The 20,973-nt window shown below is 38.3% G+C and overlaps 1 protein-coding gene across 4 annotated transcripts; it reads left to right on the forward strand.

The window, feature by feature from the left end:
* Positions 1-1,048: 1,048 nt before the first annotated feature.
* Positions 1,049-20,007, forward strand: MAT1A (methionine adenosyltransferase 1A). Of its 4 annotated transcripts, XM_075026901.1 has the most exons (10): positions 1,070-1,247; positions 4,089-4,177; positions 8,694-8,771; positions 9,629-9,751; positions 12,056-12,168; positions 13,713-13,856; positions 14,541-14,759; positions 17,783-17,965; positions 18,485-18,618; positions 19,259-20,007. In XM_075026901.1, exons 4-10 carry the CDS (start codon positions 9,649-9,651, stop codon positions 19,359-19,361), a joined length of 999 nt encoding a protein of 332 aa, XP_074883002.1. In that variant the 5' UTR covers positions 1,070-1,247; positions 4,089-4,177; positions 8,694-8,771; positions 9,629-9,648; the 3' UTR covers positions 19,362-20,007. The 4 variants fall into 4 exon arrangements, with proteins under 4 accessions (XP_074882999.1, XP_074883000.1, XP_074883001.1 ...); XM_075026898.1 differs by lacking the exon at positions 4,089-4,177 and having other exon boundaries at positions 1,049-1,395; XM_075026899.1 differs by lacking the exon at positions 4,089-4,177 and having other exon boundaries at positions 1,064-1,247; positions 9,629-9,809.
* Positions 20,008-20,973: the final 966 nt, after the last annotated feature.

Raw genomic sequence — 20,973 nt, forward strand, 5'->3', positions numbered from 1 at the left:
GAGCGATACGAATTTAATTGCTGTCAAAAATGCAAGGGCTATGGAACAAGCAGTGTGTTACTCATTCCAACCCAAGTATCAGGTACACTTTGAATGATTAAGAGAGTAGGATTCAGAGTTCATTGAAGTAAAGGGAAATTTTTATTTTGGTAGGCCAATGATTTAGTTTGAGATTGACACTAGAATGGTTTCTGTAAAGGAAAGAATACTACTTGCACTTTTTTATAATGGTGCAGTAGTGCTGGGCATTTTCTGGATCTACCCCACGGGTATGTTTACTTGGTTTTTGTATACTAACTTAAAGACACGAACACCCACAAAATGCCATCTGTCTTCATACCTGTCATACCATCAACATATTCTAGACACAAGCCATCTGACTAGAAGAAATTTTCAGTAGCAGAACTGAGCACTGAATACTCAGATGTGGCGGTTACTGTATTTCTAAGGGTTATGGAATATAATATGAGAATATGATACAAAAAGAGAATTAAGATGGATCTTAACAGAAGAGAGGACAGAGGAAAAGAAAAGCAAAGGCTGAAAGGAGAGGTTTGCATAAATGCGAAGCACTCGTCATGCTAGATCTTATCAGATGTTTCGTCTCTCAAATGTGCATGAAGAATGAATGAAAATGAAAAAAAATATTTCAGGAGAGAATTCTGCTTTTCAAGAGATGAAAAAGTAAAAGGAAAACACAGTTATGTGATGCAAAGCAAACTTCTTCCAGTCTCTTGCTAGGAAAGACATGCATTTACAGATTTTTTTATCTATCCCTGTAAACCTACAACCACAACATAGATCCCAGAATTAGGGGAGACACAAACTGAAGAAGCAGCTGACCTGAACCGTCACCATTACTCCTGCATTTCTTCATGCTCAGTTGAGTTGCTAAGATAACCACTCTTGCACGGGTTGAATCCAGAATGTTTCCAAGAATTGGGTTAATTAGTGAAATATCCTAAAGTTAACTAACTCCCCTGCCAAGAAATGGGCTCTTCCATTTTCCTCACATGATTATCTAGGCACTTTCACTTTTCCATATATAGGAGCAGCTCAGGGACTGACAGATCAGACTAGGTAGGGATACAGACTTCAGGCACATGCATACTCCTTGCATGCACACACAGATGCAAGCACATGCTGATTTCACACACTGAAATTCAAGTTAGTATAAGAGGTAATAAGTGAAGACAGCAACAGTCCTGCTGACAAACAACCTTCTCCTTTAAGAGAAGGCACTAAAGGTAGGACTCTTCAACCACTGTTTGTAGTAATCCATCAGGAAAAGCATCACAATCATGAATGGGCCGGTGGATGGTTTATGTGATTACACGCTGGATGATGAAGGGGCTTTCATGTTCACATCAGAGTCAGTGGGGGAAGGACATCCAGGTAAGAAACCAGCTCTGGCGTATGTGTAAAAAGAATAATATTTTCATTTAAAATGTTTTAAAAGCCTGAAGAAGAATTCATCTGCTATTAATCTTATTATAGAAGTTATTTGTAATGGGGTGCTTTTGATTTCATTTCTATTGGACCTTGTCCATATAAACTATAGAACCGCTATAACTAGGATGCTTCCAACAGGAGTTGACGTGCTTTTGCAGGGTGTGTGTTACACTGAGGAGGGCAGTGGGGTTTATGGTTGCTACTCCTTCCTTTTCATCTGAATTTCTTTCAGTATTACTGTGGAGACACTACCATATCTCTGATAGACTCAAGTTTCACATATGGATAAGAATGCATAGCTTGCTTCTCAAGTGCTGTATCTTTATGGGCCCTGTGGAACTGTCCTGCATATATGCTTGCTCTAAAACTCACCCACGACAAGAATATCTCTAAGCAGGCTATTTTAAAGCCTCTAAAAATCAATGGTCCCAGCAGCTGCACATGGCAAAGTTGGTAACTTCCCCCCCCCCCATTCCATCATCATCTGATGCAATATATGGAATTGCTTAAGCAAATAGTGGACAGTTATTTGCTAAACTTTATATATGGTCAGCAGAGCTTAGTTCATTTTTATTGAAAACAAATATTTGTCGGCCATAAACATGCACCTTATGTCAGCAGCAAGTGTTCCCCCAAGTGAGGCCAGGGGACAATAGACTGTTTGATGTCCTGAAAAGTGTATTTATTTTAGAAGCTGATTTAGCATCCTGTACCTTTTTCTTTTTCAAGTCTGTACTCGTGTTTTGTGATTAAATCATAAATGGGTGGAATGACATAGCAGAGAATAAAAAGGTTAGCTGTGAGAATTTTATGTGTACAATTCTGATACACTTCTATAGTATTAACTTACTACTGCAGATCAAATCCATGGCTGATGCAATTGAGTACACCTCTGCCACTGTCAAGGCAGCTACATCAGGTTAAGCCAGTTGGGGTTCTTTCTGATGTAACACAATCAGAAAATGACAACCACATTCAGTCCTTGGGACATAGGTCCCATCTCAAATTTATATAATTACGTCCAGCGTCTGTAGCGCAATGTAGTTTCATAGGAAACATAACATTATACAATATGGTAATTTTAAATTGATGATGGTATTTCCAGAAATGAGAGGTCACAATTTATGCAACTCAAATCATTATTTTTAATCCCCCTGGGGCAATAATAGGTAAGTCTTAGAACAGGAAGAGTTTAACCGAGTCCCCAGGTTTAGCTTTGTCCCATGGTTTCCTTCCTTTATCAATTCTCTTTTTGTCTTGTTTCTTGTTTTAGAATTTGGCCTGTTTTTTAGTTCTTATTCACATTCCCGTCTTTATTTCCCAAAACTCTATTGGCCCTCAGTAGGGCTTCTTTTAAGACCCATGAGCGTTATTTTCCTCCTGTGCTGAAATACGCCGCAGGCCATTGAGAAACAACATTACCACTTGTTAGGTTTGTGTACAGCCTCTCGACTGGCAGATCTCTGGGTGCTGTGAGGTGCAAAAAGTGGCAACCCCAGAGGCTTATTGTAGAGGGAGTGGGAAACTGAAATTACATTTTCAAGACTGTGATGCTTATACTTTCTTATTCAGCCTGGGTCTTCATGTAGGGTACTGAAAACCCTAACGCCTATGACAAAGGAAAGATACAGATATTGCAGATCAAGGGAGGACAGGTTGACAGTACTCTGGGTGGTCCTACAAAATCTTGTTCCTGAACACAGCCCAGCAATAGGTCTTAATCATCTCAGTGATAGCTCTAGTTCCTGACAGCGAATTGATCACCCTTACATCCTGGCCAACCCCCCTTTTCCCTGTCTGTGGTTTTACATGAGAGGTGTACACATGCCATTAGGTTTTTATCACCCAGGTAAATCTTGGCTATTTCTTAAAATGGGTCCCAGTGTTCTGATGCTGTAGTTGGGCTTCTGACATTATCAGTAGCACTAGCATTTTATTGTGAGTTTTGAGTTCCTCTGTTTGATACCAAATGGCTAATTTCCTTGTTCTTGATTCTTTCTCTTCTGTACATGATAGTATAATTTTGCTAGAGGGCATTACGTGAAGTAAAGATCTTGAACCAGATCTTTGTCTGGTGGAAATTTGAATTGTTCCGATTATATTAGCTGAGGACTGAATGCTTTAATGGAGACCTCCTTCACAATAAACAAAGCAAGAGAAGTTACATGCTTATTTATTTGGCTATACAAAGAACCACCTTATACCTGTGCAATGCCTAAGAGTTGTGTGTCACTGAGAAGCCCAAATTCCATACAAGCAAGTAATAGCTGGCAATAATTAACATACAGGTATTACCTATGCTCCCCAAAGACTTTATAGAAGACTCTGTTTATCCTGTCCTCTCAGTCCAAATTCTTCAAAGTCACTTGGGTATAAAATTTGGGATTTCCTTCCAGGTCTTTAATCTTGGCATTTAGTGGGGTAAATTCCAAACTCTGTAGACTTACATGTGACTTCTTCATTTCAATATAATAAAAGCACATAGATAGTAGCATGGAGAAGAGATTTTTTTTAGATAGCTGTTTTCTGTCACTGCTCCATTTTGCTTTGTCCAGTAGCGTCTGTCCGTGCTGCACAATGGTTTCAATGTGCTTTGAAAGGCATTGTGTGTTTCTCTGACCCACAATGTCTTACAGGTGCCAAACCACTTAGGATTAATTCCTTCCCCTATCTGGTGTGACTTCAGGTGGAATTGCCTGCAAACAGAGTGTCATTCAGTTTCCCAGTAAGTATCAAGGAGTCTCTTTAAAAATATAAGAGAAAACATCTGCTAAAAGCACCCTCAGATTTTTCAACCATATTAAAACCATATGTTTCATCTTCTGGATAGTCACAGAAAAAGAATCACAAAAGGAAAAACAAACAAACAGAAAATGCAGATCTTTTCAGCAAGTTGATGCTTGCATGTCATATCTAATATTATACATACTTAACAATATCTAACATTGTATAGACTTAACAATATACATAATACTTCAGTAAACTGTGTATTGAACAAAGAGAACAGATGTACAAGATATTTAAACAGTGTAGTATTAATATTAAAGTACAACTGCAGTTATCAATTAGCACTCCTCAAGAATCTTTTAAATAGGAAAAATGTAATACAGCACAATTCAGCTATTTGAAGTCTTTCCAGTGAAACTTTTTTTGGTGGAAAGCCTATTTTTTGATGAAGTGCTCATGATAAGTATCTGTGTTTCTTGACTGTTTTAATTTTTCACCAGAAAACTGAGACTTGCTCAGTTTATCAAATTTGAATACATAATTTCAGCTTCTAGTTTAAAATATTTTTTTCTGTTGATATAAATAATGTATCCTTAAAAATACCAAATTTTATTTTGATGATCACAGGTTTTTAAGCAAATCAACCTGACCTTTTGAAATGTTCAATGTTTATTATATTTACTACACCATCAAAGCCAGAATTGTGGTTGTACCTGTTTGTTGTTCTTCAGGGGGTGGAGCTTTTTTGAATTAAATTTTCAATTGTTACTGCTATTCATAGATGTGTGTGTGTGTGTGTGTGTGCGTGTATGTGGTGAATCCATGAAACTGAATTCCTGGGGAGGTCCTGAGAACTTGCAGATGTCACAGCTTGTGTTAGGCTCTTACATAGTCTAGATTCACATAACAAACTTAGGTCCATCTGTCTGGAAAACTGTGAAGCTCCTTCTAATTATTGGAGATCACTTTTGCTGTTGAATGCCTCCTTTGCTTCATAATTTGTCAACTGGGCATTTGAGTAGGGTTTATCATCAGGTGTCCTAGACTCATTCATTCCTTTTATAGTTAGCAAGAGCTGTTTTACAGCTAATTGACATCTCTGCCATAAGGCTGGATCTGTGGGATGATTGGATTTCATGAAAAGAATTCATGGTTAGCTAATACTTTCCTGTTCAGTCAAGGAATCCTCAGCCTAGACATCCTTTTGCAATATTTATCCTATTGGATAGTAATTCACTACATGACGGTATGCATGAACTGAATTCTTACATATTACATCATTTTTTAAGATGATAATGCTTCACCAGAGGTGGTCCATTATGCTTTCCCTGTTTCCAAAAGAGAAGGAACACAAAAAGGAAGGAAAGAATGGACAAACATATCCTGCCACATTTAGCAGCTAATAAGAGAAATGGGATGGTTGAGATGAGAAATTTAAATAACAGAATGAAGGGTGCACAAAGCCTGCTAAGCATTGCTAAAAATAGAATGCCTGGTTTTATTTTACACCAGGGACCTTTACTAACAGGCATGCCTTTAATTTAATGCATTAATCAGCCAATCATCCAGCTAGATTTCTCTTTCCAGTCTTGATAGATATATCTGTATCTGTATTTGGATCTAGTTGCAGTAGAACTGCTGGTTGTTGCACCAACAATCAGATATGACATGAATTGTCAAGCTGATTTGTCTCAGCCTATTTTAATCTAAAGGTGTGCTATCAGCATAGTTGATTAAATTATTCTAATTTATCATTTTAATTAATTAAATTCTCACATAGATTTTAAAGACCAGAAGGGACCTCTGACATATAATCTGGTCTAACCTTCATACACGGGTAATAATATTTTGTGCAAGAATTCTTCAAACGTGCTAGTAAATGATGGTTGAATTTCATTCATGCCTTTTAAAAAGATATCCAATTTTCATCTAGGGATTTGAAGGAACAAAGAATCCTGCATACCTCCAGATGAATGGTTTCAATGGCTCTCACTTTTTTATTATTTTCCTTTTTGAATCTTTATCTTTCTTTCTTTAATTTTCAGCTATCAACTGGAATAGTTACATTATTGTCCATCAGACAAAACCTTTTCTCTCATCATATTATTTTTAGTTTTTTAGAGTTTGTGATCCTAATGCCTTTAATGATTTCCTCTGGCAGGTTGCCTTTCCTTCAGCCTTTCAAAACTAGATTGAGCTTGATTGATTTCATCCTGTAAGATATAGACTTTTGTAATTTGGGGACATTCTTCTCAGTGTGTCCTAAACCTTCCCGCAGCTTCTTAAGGTCACCTTTGGAATACCATCACCAAAATCTAGTATTTCTGTAGCAGTCTCACTAATGCTATTGTATGGAGATAATTTCATTTCTATGGATGACTGTTCATCTAGTTTTCTGTCATGATCTTTTCAGTGTAACAGTTTTGTAAGACAAACTCTCCCTTTCTGTAAATGTGGACTATGCTTTTTGTTCATGAATGTTTGCTGTGTTATTGCTCTGAGAGGGAAGCAAGAGAGCTGTTTTTCTATCTACCAATATCCATGAAATACTGTAGATACTAATGATAGAGTTCATGCAAAAAAAAACCCAAAACCTGAAAACATCCTTTAAATCTTCACTTATTGATTTCACTGCATACTATGGTTAATGTTCCCTTGAGACATTTCATGAAAGTTTTAGTTCATAAATTAATTTCAACCACAGCATGCAAAACCGACATAAGGTTCTTTGTACCAGATGGGTGCCACAAGGAGAAATGAGGATGAATTAGTCATACAGGATTACCTGTACTCTTCTTGAATGTTTTGGAAAGAATCCATGTAATATCCCTGTATGTGCCATACAGGGAACTTAGGCAAACATGGGACACTGGCATTTAATGCAGGTGAGACATGCTTCATGTGGAGCAAGGACAGGGTAAAGGTTGTTCCTGGCATAGAAACTCTGGGTGGTGAAAAAAAGACTACAAAGCAGTCCCAATCACTAGGAGTTTACTGCAGGGCATTGGACCTGCACTGAGAAGGTCATCCTATCCCAGTTGCTCTGTTGTCCCACCCAGGTAATAAAAACCCACGTATTTTCATCAACAATTTTTGGTTTTATGCTCGAAAATATGGCTGTATTTCCTTAGAAAAATGGAAACTTTGAAGAGAGCAAGCAGAGAGACATTTTAATCACACCTGCCACCTTTGTCCCCAGTCCTGCTAAACAAGGTTCATTTGGACTTCTAACTAAATTGCAAGAATGGTGTCTGATTCTTGTTTGGTAATAATTGTCCCAGATTTAGTAATCCCTGTACAGTTCTTGCAAGGCTGAAAGTTCCAATGCAGCCTACATTTGCTAATTGTCTTCTGTATTCATTCTTTTTGTGTTGAAGTGGTTAATAAGGGAGATAAGAGTGTCAGAACGACATTAGTTCTCTAGTCTTTGATTTGTCCCTCTCAGCTAAATGTACATATTCCTCATGAAAAAAATGAGAATTTGACTTGAGATTAAAAGTCTCTAATGACATACTCTTACAAAACATTGCTTTCCAACAGATTGTGTTGCAAATGGCAAGGCAGGAGATTAATTTATTTTGCCACACAGCATGTTATGGCAACATCTAAACATAGTATGCAATACTAGACTTTTTTAAAGATGATAAAATTAAATTATATGAGAAAAATTACCGTCTTCATGTGGAAGGCATTGTTATGGCTGCTGCCCTTTTGTGTTCATTAGATTAGCTACATTATTTGATTAAGATTCATTATTCATTAAAAAGGTAAGAAAAGAAAGAAAGAAAGAAAAAGAAAATATTATTTTGATAAAGCTGAGCTGAAAACTTTGTATTTGGGATGTAACTGAAGATATACTCAAGATTTACCTCAAGCAGACTTCAGTTGGTAACCCCTTCTTGTTTCTGCGTGTGTTACTCACTGCCCTGCCTTAGGTGGGCTGCAGCGATTATTAGAAGATGGCATTGCAGGATGGTGGGAAGCAGTAAGAAGGAGCAAACCCAGAACAGCCACTTGACTGAGCTGTGCATTATCCGTATTAATCTAAACACTTTCTCAGGCTTTACCAGCAGTGTTGGTCAGGTACAGTCTAACTTTCTGCTGGGGAGATGGAAGTTGACGGTGGAATATCACCTTCCTGTTAGAATACTACTGATGTGGAGTGCATGCTGTATTGGCTTGTGGTGTTAGAGAAGGAGAAGGCTGGGAGTAAAGCCTCTCAGCCTCTCGGGTAATTCTATGCATAACATACTTGTTTCACACTTAAGTGCAGAAAACTACGGGTAAAGTTGTAGTCAGTATTAGTTTACACCAGTAAGTAAATTCCCCATTTTATCTACTGACTTTGCTTGCAGGATGTTTCGTATGTCTTTCTGTTTAGCTAGCTTAAATACTCCAGTAAGAAGCAATTAAAGAATTCCTTGCTGAAATACCTACCTATTCAAAGTGAGGCAGACAGTCCGTGTTTTGTATTGAGTGCTATGGTTTTGAATCACAACTTTGATGTCTTGCAGATAAAATCTGTGATCAAATCAGCGATGCTGTACTAGATGCCCATCTCAAACAGGACCCGAATGCCAAGGTTGCTTGTGGTAAGTTATCTGCTGTTTTAAGTCATCACCTGGTCACTGTTCTTTTTTTATGATGTTTGCAAAGAGTTTAATGCTATTATTTGCTAACTCACTTTACTCTCAAAAAATTACATAAGAATTACAGTCTTCAAGAGAAGGACAGATGAAAAGAAACAGTAAAAGTTTTTATAAAGATTGAAGCCTAAGCAGGCTGTAGAAGGGTAGGATAGTTAATTTTGTGTGTGGACTGAATTTTCCTAGGAGAAACAGATTTGGCTTCATTACAGTGGACTTTTGAAAGAATATTTTAATATTGTTTTGTTGAAAAGTTCACTTACTATATTTAATAAAGTACTAATTTTTTCAGTCTAAGTCCCCATAAGTGCTTGGTTTTTTAAATCTCTTCAGAAAGAGTTGTACTGTCCACTCTCAGGTCATTACCCCAGTTCATGCATTATGTAACTAAACCCCATCTTCACATTCTTCCTCCTGGGACTGGAGGCAAGTTTTCAAAATAGTTGATCACTGATGAGGTTTTTTTAGCCTCAGTATGTATCTCAGAGTGATTAAGTGGATTTAGAAATCACAGTTTAATGCTATTACTTCCCTAAAATCTGTGCATATCACTGTATCTTGCTCAGTGCTTTGACTCTCCCATTTGTAAATTGGACACATTAGTCTTTTCCTTACTTTCAGACATATGGTGAATATGAAAAGAATTTGTTGTAGAAGGAGCTAATAATGCTAAAAATATGGGTAGAAAGGACTTACACTGTATGTATACAGCAGACCTGTCAAAATCACCATCATCATAGTTATTTGTCTTAGTGGGCAGGGTTACTATGCTGTTGTAATCCTGTTTTCATCTCTCTTCTCAGAGACAGTATGTAAGACAGGAATGGTGTTGCTCTGTGGGGAGATCACATCTCGTGCTATTGTGGATTATCAACGAGTTGTCCGAGATGCAATTAGACATATTGGCTATGATGATTCAGCTAAAGGTTGGTGGAAAAACTCATGAAATCCTTGAAGAGCAAGCAATAGGCAACTGCAAACCAGGTCTGTCATCACTTCCATATACGGGCTTTAGCAAGCCTGATAAAAACTGAATATCCTGTGTGAAAGCTGCTTACATGGTGCGACGGGATACACTTGCTGGCTTTATCCCAGTGTCCTGGTTTCAGCTGGGATAGAGTTAATTGTCTACCTAGTTAGCTGGTACAGTGCTATGTTTTGAGTTCAGTATGTGAAAAATGTTGATAACACTGATGTTTTCAGTTGTTCCTAAGTAATGTTTAGTCTAAAGTGAAGGATTTTTCAGCTTCTCATGCCCAGCCAGCAAGAAAGCTGGAAGGGCACAAGAAGTTGGCACAGGACACAGCCAGGGCAGCTGAACCAAACTGGCTAACAGGGTATTCCATACCATGGGACGTCCCATCCAGTATAGGAACTGGGGGGAGTGGGGGTGAGGGATCGCCGCTTGGGGACTAGCTGGGTGTCGGTGGGTGGGTGGTGACCAATTGCACTGTGCCTCATTTGTACATTCCAATCCTTTTATTATTATTACTGTTGTCATTTTATTAGTGTTATCATTATCATTATTAGTTTCTTCTTTTCTGTTCTATTAAACCATTCTTATCTCAACCCATGAGTTTTACTTCTTTTCCCCAATTTTCTCCCCCATCCCACTGTATGGGGGGGAGTGAGTGAGCGGCTGCGTGGTGCTTAGTTGCTGGCTGGGGTTAAACCACAACACCCAGTAAGTAGAAAAACCATCATATATTAGTTAAAACTGAAAGGGAGTAGGCAGAATATACTTTGAACTGTGCTGTTAGGCCAGAACAGTTAACTGCAATTTGAGCCACAGAATCTACCACTCCTCCAAACTTGCGAGAACTCGAATCTTGGTTATTCATTTGGCAAGCTGACTGATGCATCTTGGTGCAAAAGAGACGGAAGAAACCTACTTCATTTCATTGTACCTTTATATATTTGTACTGTGGTAGGATCTAGAATTCCCAGGTGTAAAGCAGGTTCTCACTGTGCAAAGTGCTCTGAACAACTCCACCTACACTGAGGAGTGTGCAGTCCAAATCCAGTTTGTGTAATGTCCAAATGATAAAAAAGACAAAATGCTTTATATACCACACACATTTCACTTTCTGATTTGCCATGTATCTGTTTCTACATTACAAATATTCCAAGTATACTGTTACAGTGAAGTGTAACTTTTAAGAGCTTTTGGTTAAAAAAAAGTTGTTTCCTGCAGTCCTTTAATTGCTATTCAATTTACAGGGAGATTTTAGTGGGAGAATATTATAGCAGCACATCTGCAGGTTACCTCCACCGTCACATAACAGCAGTGCTTTCAGAAAACACTGGCAAATCTAGTAGGTCATAAATCTCCTTTTTATCCTAACTGCCAAAAATGATAAGTGGAGATGCAGTGACCCAGTAAAAAACAATTTCTATGCAGAAGTAAAACAAAAAGCCAAAACAAACAATTGCACACAGAAATATAATTTTCTTCTATGCATAGCCTACTTAAAAGAGGATGAAGAGCATTCTTCAAGTGGATAATATGCATATGGACATGTATATGTGTTGTGTTGGCTGAACGTGTATTGGTCAGCAGCTGCCAGTAGCTACAGTTCTAGGAAAGGTTGGATTTGGAGAGAAGCAAGTTACTATTAATATACCCATGAACAGGTGGAAAATTTTGCCACAATCTTCTGTAAGTCTTTCAATTTCTTTTTAAAAACCTTTCTTTTGATCTTTGAAAGTAATGTAAAGTAAATTCCCACTTCCAGATTTGCTGTGAGACTTCAATCTGTGTTTTTTTCTCTGTTTGTGGCTCTCACACAAACTCTCACAAGAGGTTTAAGTACAGACACTGCTTTACATGTATTACAAAAAAGGTATCGGAGAGCAGAGCCTTCAGTTGCTGAAAACATCAGCTCCTAGGAATTTATGTAGAGTTTTTGAATACTATTTATTTGGGAGAGGCTCATTATTTACTTTTTTTGACTAGTTTTCTGCAGTTAAACATTCATAATCTGAATTGGCTTGGCACAGGGTGCCAGTGCAAGAGAAAACAAGCAGTAACAAGCAATAAAGGCAACCCTATATACCTCCCCCCCAAAAAAAAAGGTTTCAAGTCTTGTATTTAATTAAAAATAGAAGTTAATTTTTGAGTTCTGAATGTAGGATCCTTCAGAAAGAAATTTTTTTTCATATGATTCCATGTTACTTTCCTTAATTGTGACAGAAAAAGCTAATTCAACACTATTCTTTTTTCCAAATAGGCTTTGACTACAAGACTTGTAATGTTTTAGTGGCACTGGAACAGCAGTCACCTGATATTGCCCAAGGTGTTCATCTACACAGGGATGAAGAGGATGTTGGTGCTGGAGATCAGGTAGACATAACATCACATCTAAAAACATCAAAGCTGTTTGAATGGAAAAAGTTTACCCCGTCTTATTGCCCTATTTTCTAAATCAAAACCCACGTGAAAATTTCCACACTTCCATCTTGGGCTACCCCAGAATAAAAAAAAAAATAAATAAATTATTAAAACAGTTGGAAGGTCTTTGAGGGCAGACTTTTGCCTGGTGTTCGTTATAGCACTCCATGCAAGTCAGGAGAGCTCTGGCAGTTTGTAGTAGCTGAGGATGTGTCCTTTAGAACTTAGCAAAGTTTTTTTGCTTATGCATTTCATGTTTTTGTTGAGTAGCTTTAGATTCCTTAGACCATTAATCTTGCAGCCAGCCTTGTCTTCTAAGATGGAATAAGCAAAGGATCTTTTCACTTTCACAGACCTCTTGAGATTTTACACAGCAAAAAATTAGGCAATGTTTCAACTGTCTTCAGCAGTAGTCCAATGAAGGCAAATACACCAGGGTACTTTTAATTCTCACTTATTTCCCAGAGGCAGCTATTGTAATAGGTGTTCCACATAATTAGGCTGTCCAAGCTGCACTTATATGAGCTAAATAACATATGTAGACAATTATGGTATGTTCCCAAGAGAAAGATGCTAACATAAAAACTCCATAATCTGACTGATGCCAGTATGAATGAGTTTAACATTTACAGTAGTTATCGTTGGTAGTAATATCCCGTTTGTAACAATGCTGTTGAGAACCATAAGTGGAGATATGAGAGTCCGGGAGCCAAGCTAATATTGTTCAAAAAACCCTTGAGGACTAAATTAAAATGCTTTTATGCTGTCATGGGGACATAATACTACATAAAATGAAAAGATATCTGACTTTCTTTGGTACTTTGATGGCCTCCCTTCCCATTGTATCAAAGTACCTTCCTGTCTTTTTTCTTTTTTTATCACAACATACACTGGATGAAGAGAAAGAAAATGCTGCTAACTCTTTAACAAATGATAATCTGATGCAGGGGACATGACTGAATAACAGTAGAAGCTGTGACTAGAAGCATGTGGCATTGAAAGTCTGAGGCAGGAGCCTTAAACTGTTGACTAGTACGTCCTTCATGGAGTATTTACATCCCATTCCACTGAAATTTCAGATGTGAGCTGCAGTATATGTGTGTCTCTATTCATACATAAAAGCCTCTACAACTTTTCCAGGCTAATGATAACACCTTTCCCATGACAGAATAGTCCTCAAATTGTTTTGCTCCAATAATTCTTTTCTGTGAAAGAATCTGATTTTTTCACAGAAACATCTCCATTTTTTGTCCAGGTTTCCAGATCAACATGTAAAACCTTCAGGCTTTCAGTGAAAAATTCTAGGAACGTAGTTTGTTTCTCATTACACTGTAACATGTTGGAGCCTGATCTGAGTTTAGGCTTCTTGCACTGTAATGTAAAGCAGCAGAAAGTAAACCTGAGGGTACTGTTTACTCTTTGCTTCAGATGAAATCTCATTGCCTTTGCTTGTGGTGCTTTTAACAGTGACTGAAGTATATCTTCTCCTCCTGTAGGGTTTGATGTTTGGTTATGCAACAGATGAGACAGAAGAATGTATGCCTCTGACAATTATTCTTGCTCATAAACTGAATGCCAGGTTAGCAGAGCTGAGGCGTAATGGAGAACTTCCTTGGCTGAGGCCGGACTCTAAGACACAGGTAAATACTGCTATGGATAGTCCAGATAGTTGAAAACTAACACTTTTTCTTTCCAGGAATCTTAAATATTTTTAAAGACAGCAAGTGATGGTGTTCAGAGTATCAGGATAACCTACAAATAGCAGATATATAACCTACAAGTAGCAGGTAAAGCATAGCCACCACTTATGATACTGTCTCCTTGACTGTTGGAAAATGATTAACCTGAATCAGAGTGTTAGGAGCAGCACTTAACCACCTACCAGGGAAGAAACATTTAACCCTTCAGACCTAAGCCATCTGTGCTCGTTGAAAAAGTGACAGGAGATCCAAAGGATTTATTTGGTTTTAGGGATTGGGGCTGGCCTTTTTGAAGATGCACTGAGAACAAAAATTTCTGAGGCTTGGGAGTTTCTCTGGAAATCCCAACCAAAAGGCACATTTTGGGCAATTTCAGAGAAAATCAGATTGTCCCTTCTGAGTCTTCCCCCCCACCCCCCAGCACAGAAAAAATGAAGAGTGAGAAAATAGGCTTCATTTCTCATACCTTGGCAACAATGTGAGCAATGATCATTAGCATGTCAGCATCGACATTTTGCTACAATTTTGCTCTTGGAATAGCATAGTGTGATGTTTGATGTAGACCAGTTATATACCTTATAGCAACTTTGTTTTTTTCTTCTTCCTTCTCCCTGTTCTGTTCAGGTCACTGTTCAGTATATCCAGGAGAACGGAGCAGTCATCCCAGTGCGTGTTCACACCATTGTGATCTCTGTGCAGCATGATGAAACCATTTCGCTGGAGAATATGCGCAGAACCCTGAAGGAGCGTGTGATCCAAGCTGTTGTCCCTGCAAAATACTTGGATGAGAAAACTATTTATCACCTTCAACCTAGTGGACGTTTTGTTATTGGAGGACCTCAGGTTTGTGTTGTGTTGTATTGTGTTGGTGCTTTTATCAGCTTGCTTTTGTCATTGAGTGTGTGTCTTAAAAGAAATGCTCAGCTTTTTGGCATGTCTGTCCTAGGGTGTAAGAAGCAAGCTGCCTAGTGGAAGTTTTAACTGCGGCTGTATGTGGGAGAAGCACCCAGGGTTTCATGTGCAGGATGCCAAAGCAACTTCTGAGGGCATGGTTATATCATACATGTGTTGTGACTAGGCAGGCAAGTTGAGCTGCATCTTACATTGTGCGTGGAATGTACAGCCCAGCTCTGGGTTTCCTCAAACCCTCTCAAGTCCAGCACTGAGTGAGACAAGCAATCCTTTCTCTTGGAAAGCACTCCTGACAGAGAGCTGGGCAACAGAACGTTTACTTCTCTTAGAGTGAACCTGATTTTCAGATCTGTAGAGCTTGCATTGTTCTGCCTGACACGAATGAGAGCTGAAGGTGTTCATCTGTTCTGAAAATCAGCCCTTGATAGGCTTCTCCTGGTGAGAAAATAGATGTTGCTTTTGCTTTATCTAGGCAATGCAGGAGCTGGGATTTATAATGTGATCCTGCACTCACAGAAGTCAGACAGAACTTCCACTCTCTGTAGGATCAGGACTTTTGAGATTTAGTTTTTGAAAACAAATTCACCATTCCCAATGTTTTAGTCTTCAGTTCCCTTCAGAACTATCACAGCAAAATTTCAAAGCTCCTTCCTGAAATTAGGTCCAGTTTTACAACAAATCCAAGTAGACATTGGTTTTCCTTTGCTGTTCAGATTCATTCATTTACTGGAATTTGCCAGAATTATTTCTAAGGTGCTGTGTCTTTTCTACATCAGTGCCATGGAACAGGTAGGAAGGTCTTGAGATTAATCATTATAATAATGATTATACAAAAAATTTGGTTTTGTGTAGTTGAATTGGTTGTATCACTGTAATTTTGTGTATCATTGACATCCTAGACTATGGACAAATGGAGAGGCAAACTTGAGCTGTAACTTGGTGCAAATGAACCAATGTGGGAGGCTACACATACACAAATTTTCATGTGTGCACTGGACTGCACCCATTAAAAATGTAAATCTTTTAGGTGTGCAACGAACTGCACCCATTTAAAAATGTCATATAATTACATTTGGTAAGCCAACCAGGAATACTTTTTCTACTCTTGTGGTGGAACTGTAGTGCTGATGTTTGCACATACAAACACAGGCATGTTGCAGTGTATATTTGCTGCTTTTAAAACCTGGGATAAGTTTACTTAATATGGGTCAATCTGCCTGTGTGTCCATGGCCTTACAACAGCTATCATCACTTGTGCAATTTACAATAGCATTGTGGCAACCAGAAAATAACTGTTCCGTGTCTTTTACGTCTTCAACTTTCTGATTACTTTTCATAAGAATATTACTCAGTTTTATTTTTAAGAACACTAGCTATAGAATGCTGTCTTAATCTCCAGCTCAGTTCATCTAAGGAAGACACATGTATTTCACCTGGCATTTTCACCTTATGTTTTTGAGCCCGGTGATACCTTGAATTCTGGCTATGGCAAAATTAGTAATTTTGCTATCACCATTTTCCCAACAGCAACACCCGCTGGTACTGTGAGGACATTACAGCTCGTCGCAAAAGTGACTTCCACAAGCTATACAAATGCATTTGTGCTCTTTCAGCACCTTTAAAAAGAGGGGTGTGGTTTTTTTTTTTTTTTCCTTTCAGCTGTCCATTTCTCTTCCTCTCACTCAGTTCTGCAGTCAAGTCATGATGGCACACAAGGTGTTATTGCAACTGTCTGTGCCATCAAATTAAGGTTTGAGTCAAGCAGAAGAACCCCAGGAGGACAGGATCCTTTAAACAAGTTCAGCTATCTACAATTCAGATTAATACCTTGCTGCTTTCTTAGCAGAATGGAACAAACAGTGCCAAAGGTTTTCTTCTGTGTATATGCACAGTCTTTCTAAGAAAAACTTTGACTTTCCGCTTGTGTTTGCCATGCAAACAGTCCAGCAGTTGCATTTTACTGACGTGATATTCTGTAGACAAAGAATTTCAAACCTGCCTGCACAGGCGGAGACTGAGTTTCAAATTTGAGCATGATTCCACTCACACCAGAAAGCTTAAGCATTTAATAAATTGGGGGGGGTCAGACAATTAGTCACATACTGATCAGCTAACCAAGATCAAATGAAAATATCAAGTACGTGTGAGGAGCAATCAGGATAGCTGTGTAGGCAGCTAGAAGGCTATCTGCACTTCCTTATTTAATATTTTAGAATATTGTTCTGTGAGTATCAGTTCTTAGAAAGGCGTAATCCTTCTTTCTCAATTACTGCTTACTGCTCTGTACCTGTTGTGTATAGTTTAAATTAGACTATAAATATTTTGGGGCTGGAAATATGTTTTTTAGCACATATTTGTATGACAGTCTGTGTTATGATACTGCACTGGAAGTGTTGGGTGCCAGGCTCCATGAAATGATGTATAAGGTAGCACTGACATACCTTTTGATGGTATATACAAAAAAGACATCTGCTATTTAATATTCACATAACTTCAGTTTTTGACCAAAAGGTATGAAAGCCTGCTATTTTTATTTTTTTTAAATGGTGTAAAATCTGTCGCTGGTTCTTATATGGCACGTAGTTTGTTAGCAATATTCTGTAATCAGTTTGGATGTGATTGATAGGTCACTTCTAAACCAAAATTTCCACATTGTCTAGAATGTTTACTTTTGAAACAGGCAGTGCATGCTCTAGCTACCTAGATGTAAACCTGGTTGGTTGAATATCAAACACAACTTGTGAATGGCTTGTCTTATGAATCTGGCTTTAAAGAACATTTATAGCCACTGTTGTAGCTCAGTGAGGCAAGTCCATTCCTTCAGCTACCCCACAGCAATCCATATATAGTGATCTTACTTACACGTTGTTGTAGTCTTCTGAAGGATGCATAGCATTCTTTGAGACTTATAATAAAATTGATTGTAAAATGCACAAATTCTTTTGCTGATTCAGGGTGATGCTGGTGTTACTGGTCGAAAGATCATTGTGGATACTTATGGTGGCTGGGGAGCCCATGGAGGTGGTGCCTTTTCTGGCAAAGACTACACGAAGGTGGACCGCTCAGCTGCCTACGCAGCCCGTTGGGTGGCCAAGTCTCTTGTGAAAGCTGGGCTCTGTCGCCGTGTTCTGGTTCAGGTATGGTTTGCTGTGAATGTTGCTTTTCTCAAAACAATTTTTCCTTTTCAGCTTCACCATACACATTGTATGAGACATTGTAGTAGAAGCAGTCTTGGTGATGGCTTGGAGTTGAAGAAAGAAAGAAGACCTTGATGTACTTGGTTCAAGACCACTGTAATGTCACTAAATAGCCCATCAGCTTCTTGAAGCTGGAACTTTTCATTTAGCTTTCATTTTATTGGCTGTTTTTCTGGACATTTATCGATCCCTCAACCCTCTGACACTTACTGTCATGGAAATGAGCATGGGGTGACTGGATAATGGGGAAGAAAGTTATCCAGACACCTCAGCATTTTCAAAGTTTTCTCTTTTTTTCTATGAATACAGATTGTGCAAATACAGGAAGTGAGAGGCCTTAGTTTTCCTAAGATGGTTCATGAATTAATGCTTTGTTCTGTTGCATACTGTTGCCCACTGAATTTTATAGGGTGTGTGTTTATAGGGTGCTGTGCTAACTTGGGTGTCTTTTTGCCTTAGGTTTCTTATGCTATTGGAGTTGCTCATCCACTGTCCATTTCATTGTTCACTTATGGAACTTCCCAAAAAACAGAGAAAGAGCTGCTGGACATTGTGCACAAAAACTTTGATCTTCGGCCTGGAGTCATTGTCAGGTATAGAAATACACAAAAAGGAAAATACCTTGGTGATCACATCCTAGAAATGATTTATTGCAACCCCATTACATGTTACAATGTAAGAGTCAGCCTCTTGAACTAGCATGGGATTGTTCCATGCAGTACAAAAGAGACTTTATCTCATTCTGTCATTCTGTGAGTCTTCACAGGTGATACTTTTTATGGATCTACCACTGTGCCATGTCTTTTAAAATAACAGATGTACTTTTCAAGTTTCATATGAAGCATATACTTTCAGCATTTGGCCTTATATAGTATGTGGAATTCAAATAAAATAAAATAACTTTTGTATTCCAAGAATTTTAAGTTACTTTGCTGTGAAAAATATATATGTTTTGTTTTATAAAAGGAATTGAAGGTTATTTCACCTTTTCCATTAAAATTATTATTACTCAATAGTGAGGACTTTTCCTGTAGCCCTAAAGTACTTCACGTTTAAGTTTTATTGTCACTTTTATGGTTCTCCATTGGACATGTTCACTGGTATGCTTGCACCTCCAGAATATGCTTGCTAGACTAAGGGCATGAAATGGATATCAACATCAGGATTTTAATGGTAGTTATCATGAAGTATCTTAATGTGAGGAATTTTCTCTTCTTTTTATTATACACACAGGGATTTGGACCTAAAAAAGCCCATTTACCAGAAGACTGCATGTTATGGTCACTTTGGAAGAAATGAATTCTCATGGGAGGTCCCTAAAAAACTTGTGTTTTGACACTAGCAGTCACTCTTTAAACACAGGAAGGAAGAGAAGTCCACTAATGATGAGGATGTTTCCAAAAATCAAATTTGACGGCTTTGTATTCAACAAAAGGAATTTTAGATTTTTAAATGGAAAGAAAAGGAAATTTTCTTGGAAATAGATTTTTTTGAACCCTCAGTGTCTTTCATTATCTAAGATATAAAGGACAGAGTCTGTTTTTTTAATCAGCATAAGACAACAAAACACAGTTTACTTTTTATTGCTGCTCTGTTGGTTCTTTTGATAAAGGCAAAGTATGACTCAGGTACACAAACCAACAGCTGAACTTCAAACCTTTCATGGGCAAAGGCGAAGATGACTTTCCCAACTTTGACTAAGGATCAGCAGATCTCTAGCTTCTAATTAGACAACGGGAAATTCTGGGGTCCAATTTCCTTACTGGAGTTAGCATTGCATACAGACCGGAGTTGCTTTGATGGGAGAAGGCTGAATATCACATAACTGTATCTCGGCCTCTTTTGTAGAAGATGTAATATTTAAATCACCTTCACTGCGTATGTGCTGTTACTGTTGAATTTCAATTTCCTGTGTTTTTGAAACATCAGTGTTCTCCTACAAAACAACAATCGTAGAATAAAAAGCTTTTTCCTACCACGTATGTAAAGGTGCCTCTTCTTCTGTCTTTTTAAATGTTGCAGTATAATGGTCCTTCTCAACTCAGCCTCTTATACTCTTGTAGGATTTTAGTTTACCAACATAATTGAATTTTATTAGATTTTGGAATTGTGATACAAATTTATCTTTCATTACATGTGTGATCACTGTTTAGTCCTTGTGATTAGTAGAAACTTGGTGAAAAAGTATTAGATTTTTATTGTTAACTCTTGGGTTTGTGCTATACAATATTCCCTCCTAATTTTTTTTCCTCCCGAAAGTTAGGTTTGATGTAATTTTGGAATAAAATAAAGTGCATAGAAATAACTGCAAAACATCAACAAATATATATAGCACAAGGTTAAAATGTGGACCACTCCCCTGCCCACCAAGCAGTCTCTCACTGGAGAACTAGCTGTTACGTGGCTGTGTGTCCCTCCACCGCTGTGGGAGCAAGTCTGCGCAGCAAGCGTGTCCCTCGTTGTGCCAGTGCTCAGCTACTAAGTCTGGGTACCGGTAACCCCTTACTCCTGCTGGAGGTAGTGACAGCCTCTCCTTCTGACAGATCAGGGTCACTGGTGTGCATGGTGGATTGGATATGATCTAGACTGAGGATAAGGATATTTCTGTGCTCATGTGCTATATTGTCCTATAAAGTGACAAAATACTTTCTGCAAAGGACTGTGGATTCATCCCAGGTTTGTTTAAACTGGGAGAGTGTGAGATCACATTTATCCTCTGCGATCAGGTTGGTTTGTCAATAGGCAACAAGGATGAACTTAATCCTGCAATACAAGGGGTACCTGTGTATGAACCCCAAGAGTCACTTAATCCCAGCTTTGTGGTTTAAGCAGCATCCTGTTAGATCTTCTGCACTGGACAAATGCTGCCACCCCACGTTTCTCTCCTTCTCTCCAAAAAATTCCTTTGTAGAGTGTCTCCCAAACAGACACTGAGGTGGAAAGAGAGT

This window comes from Buteo buteo, chromosome 4, assembly GCF_964188355.1.
Source record: "Buteo buteo chromosome 4, bButBut1.hap1.1, whole genome shotgun sequence".
NCBI lineage: Eukaryota > Metazoa > Chordata > Aves > Accipitriformes > Accipitridae > Buteo > Buteo buteo.

Coding starts and splice junctions, on each gene's coding strand:
- MAT1A (XM_075026898.1), top strand. CDS start 1,302: ATGAATGGGCCGGTGGATGGTTTATGTGATTACACGCTGGATGATGAA. Junction 12,169..13,712: donor ATGTTGGTGCTGGAGATCAG/GTAGACATAACA, acceptor CTCCTCCTGTAG/GGTTTGATGTTTGGTTATGC. Junction 18,619..19,258: donor CGGCCTGGAGTCATTGTCAG/GTATAGAAATAC, acceptor TTATACACACAG/GGATTTGGACCTAAAAAAGC.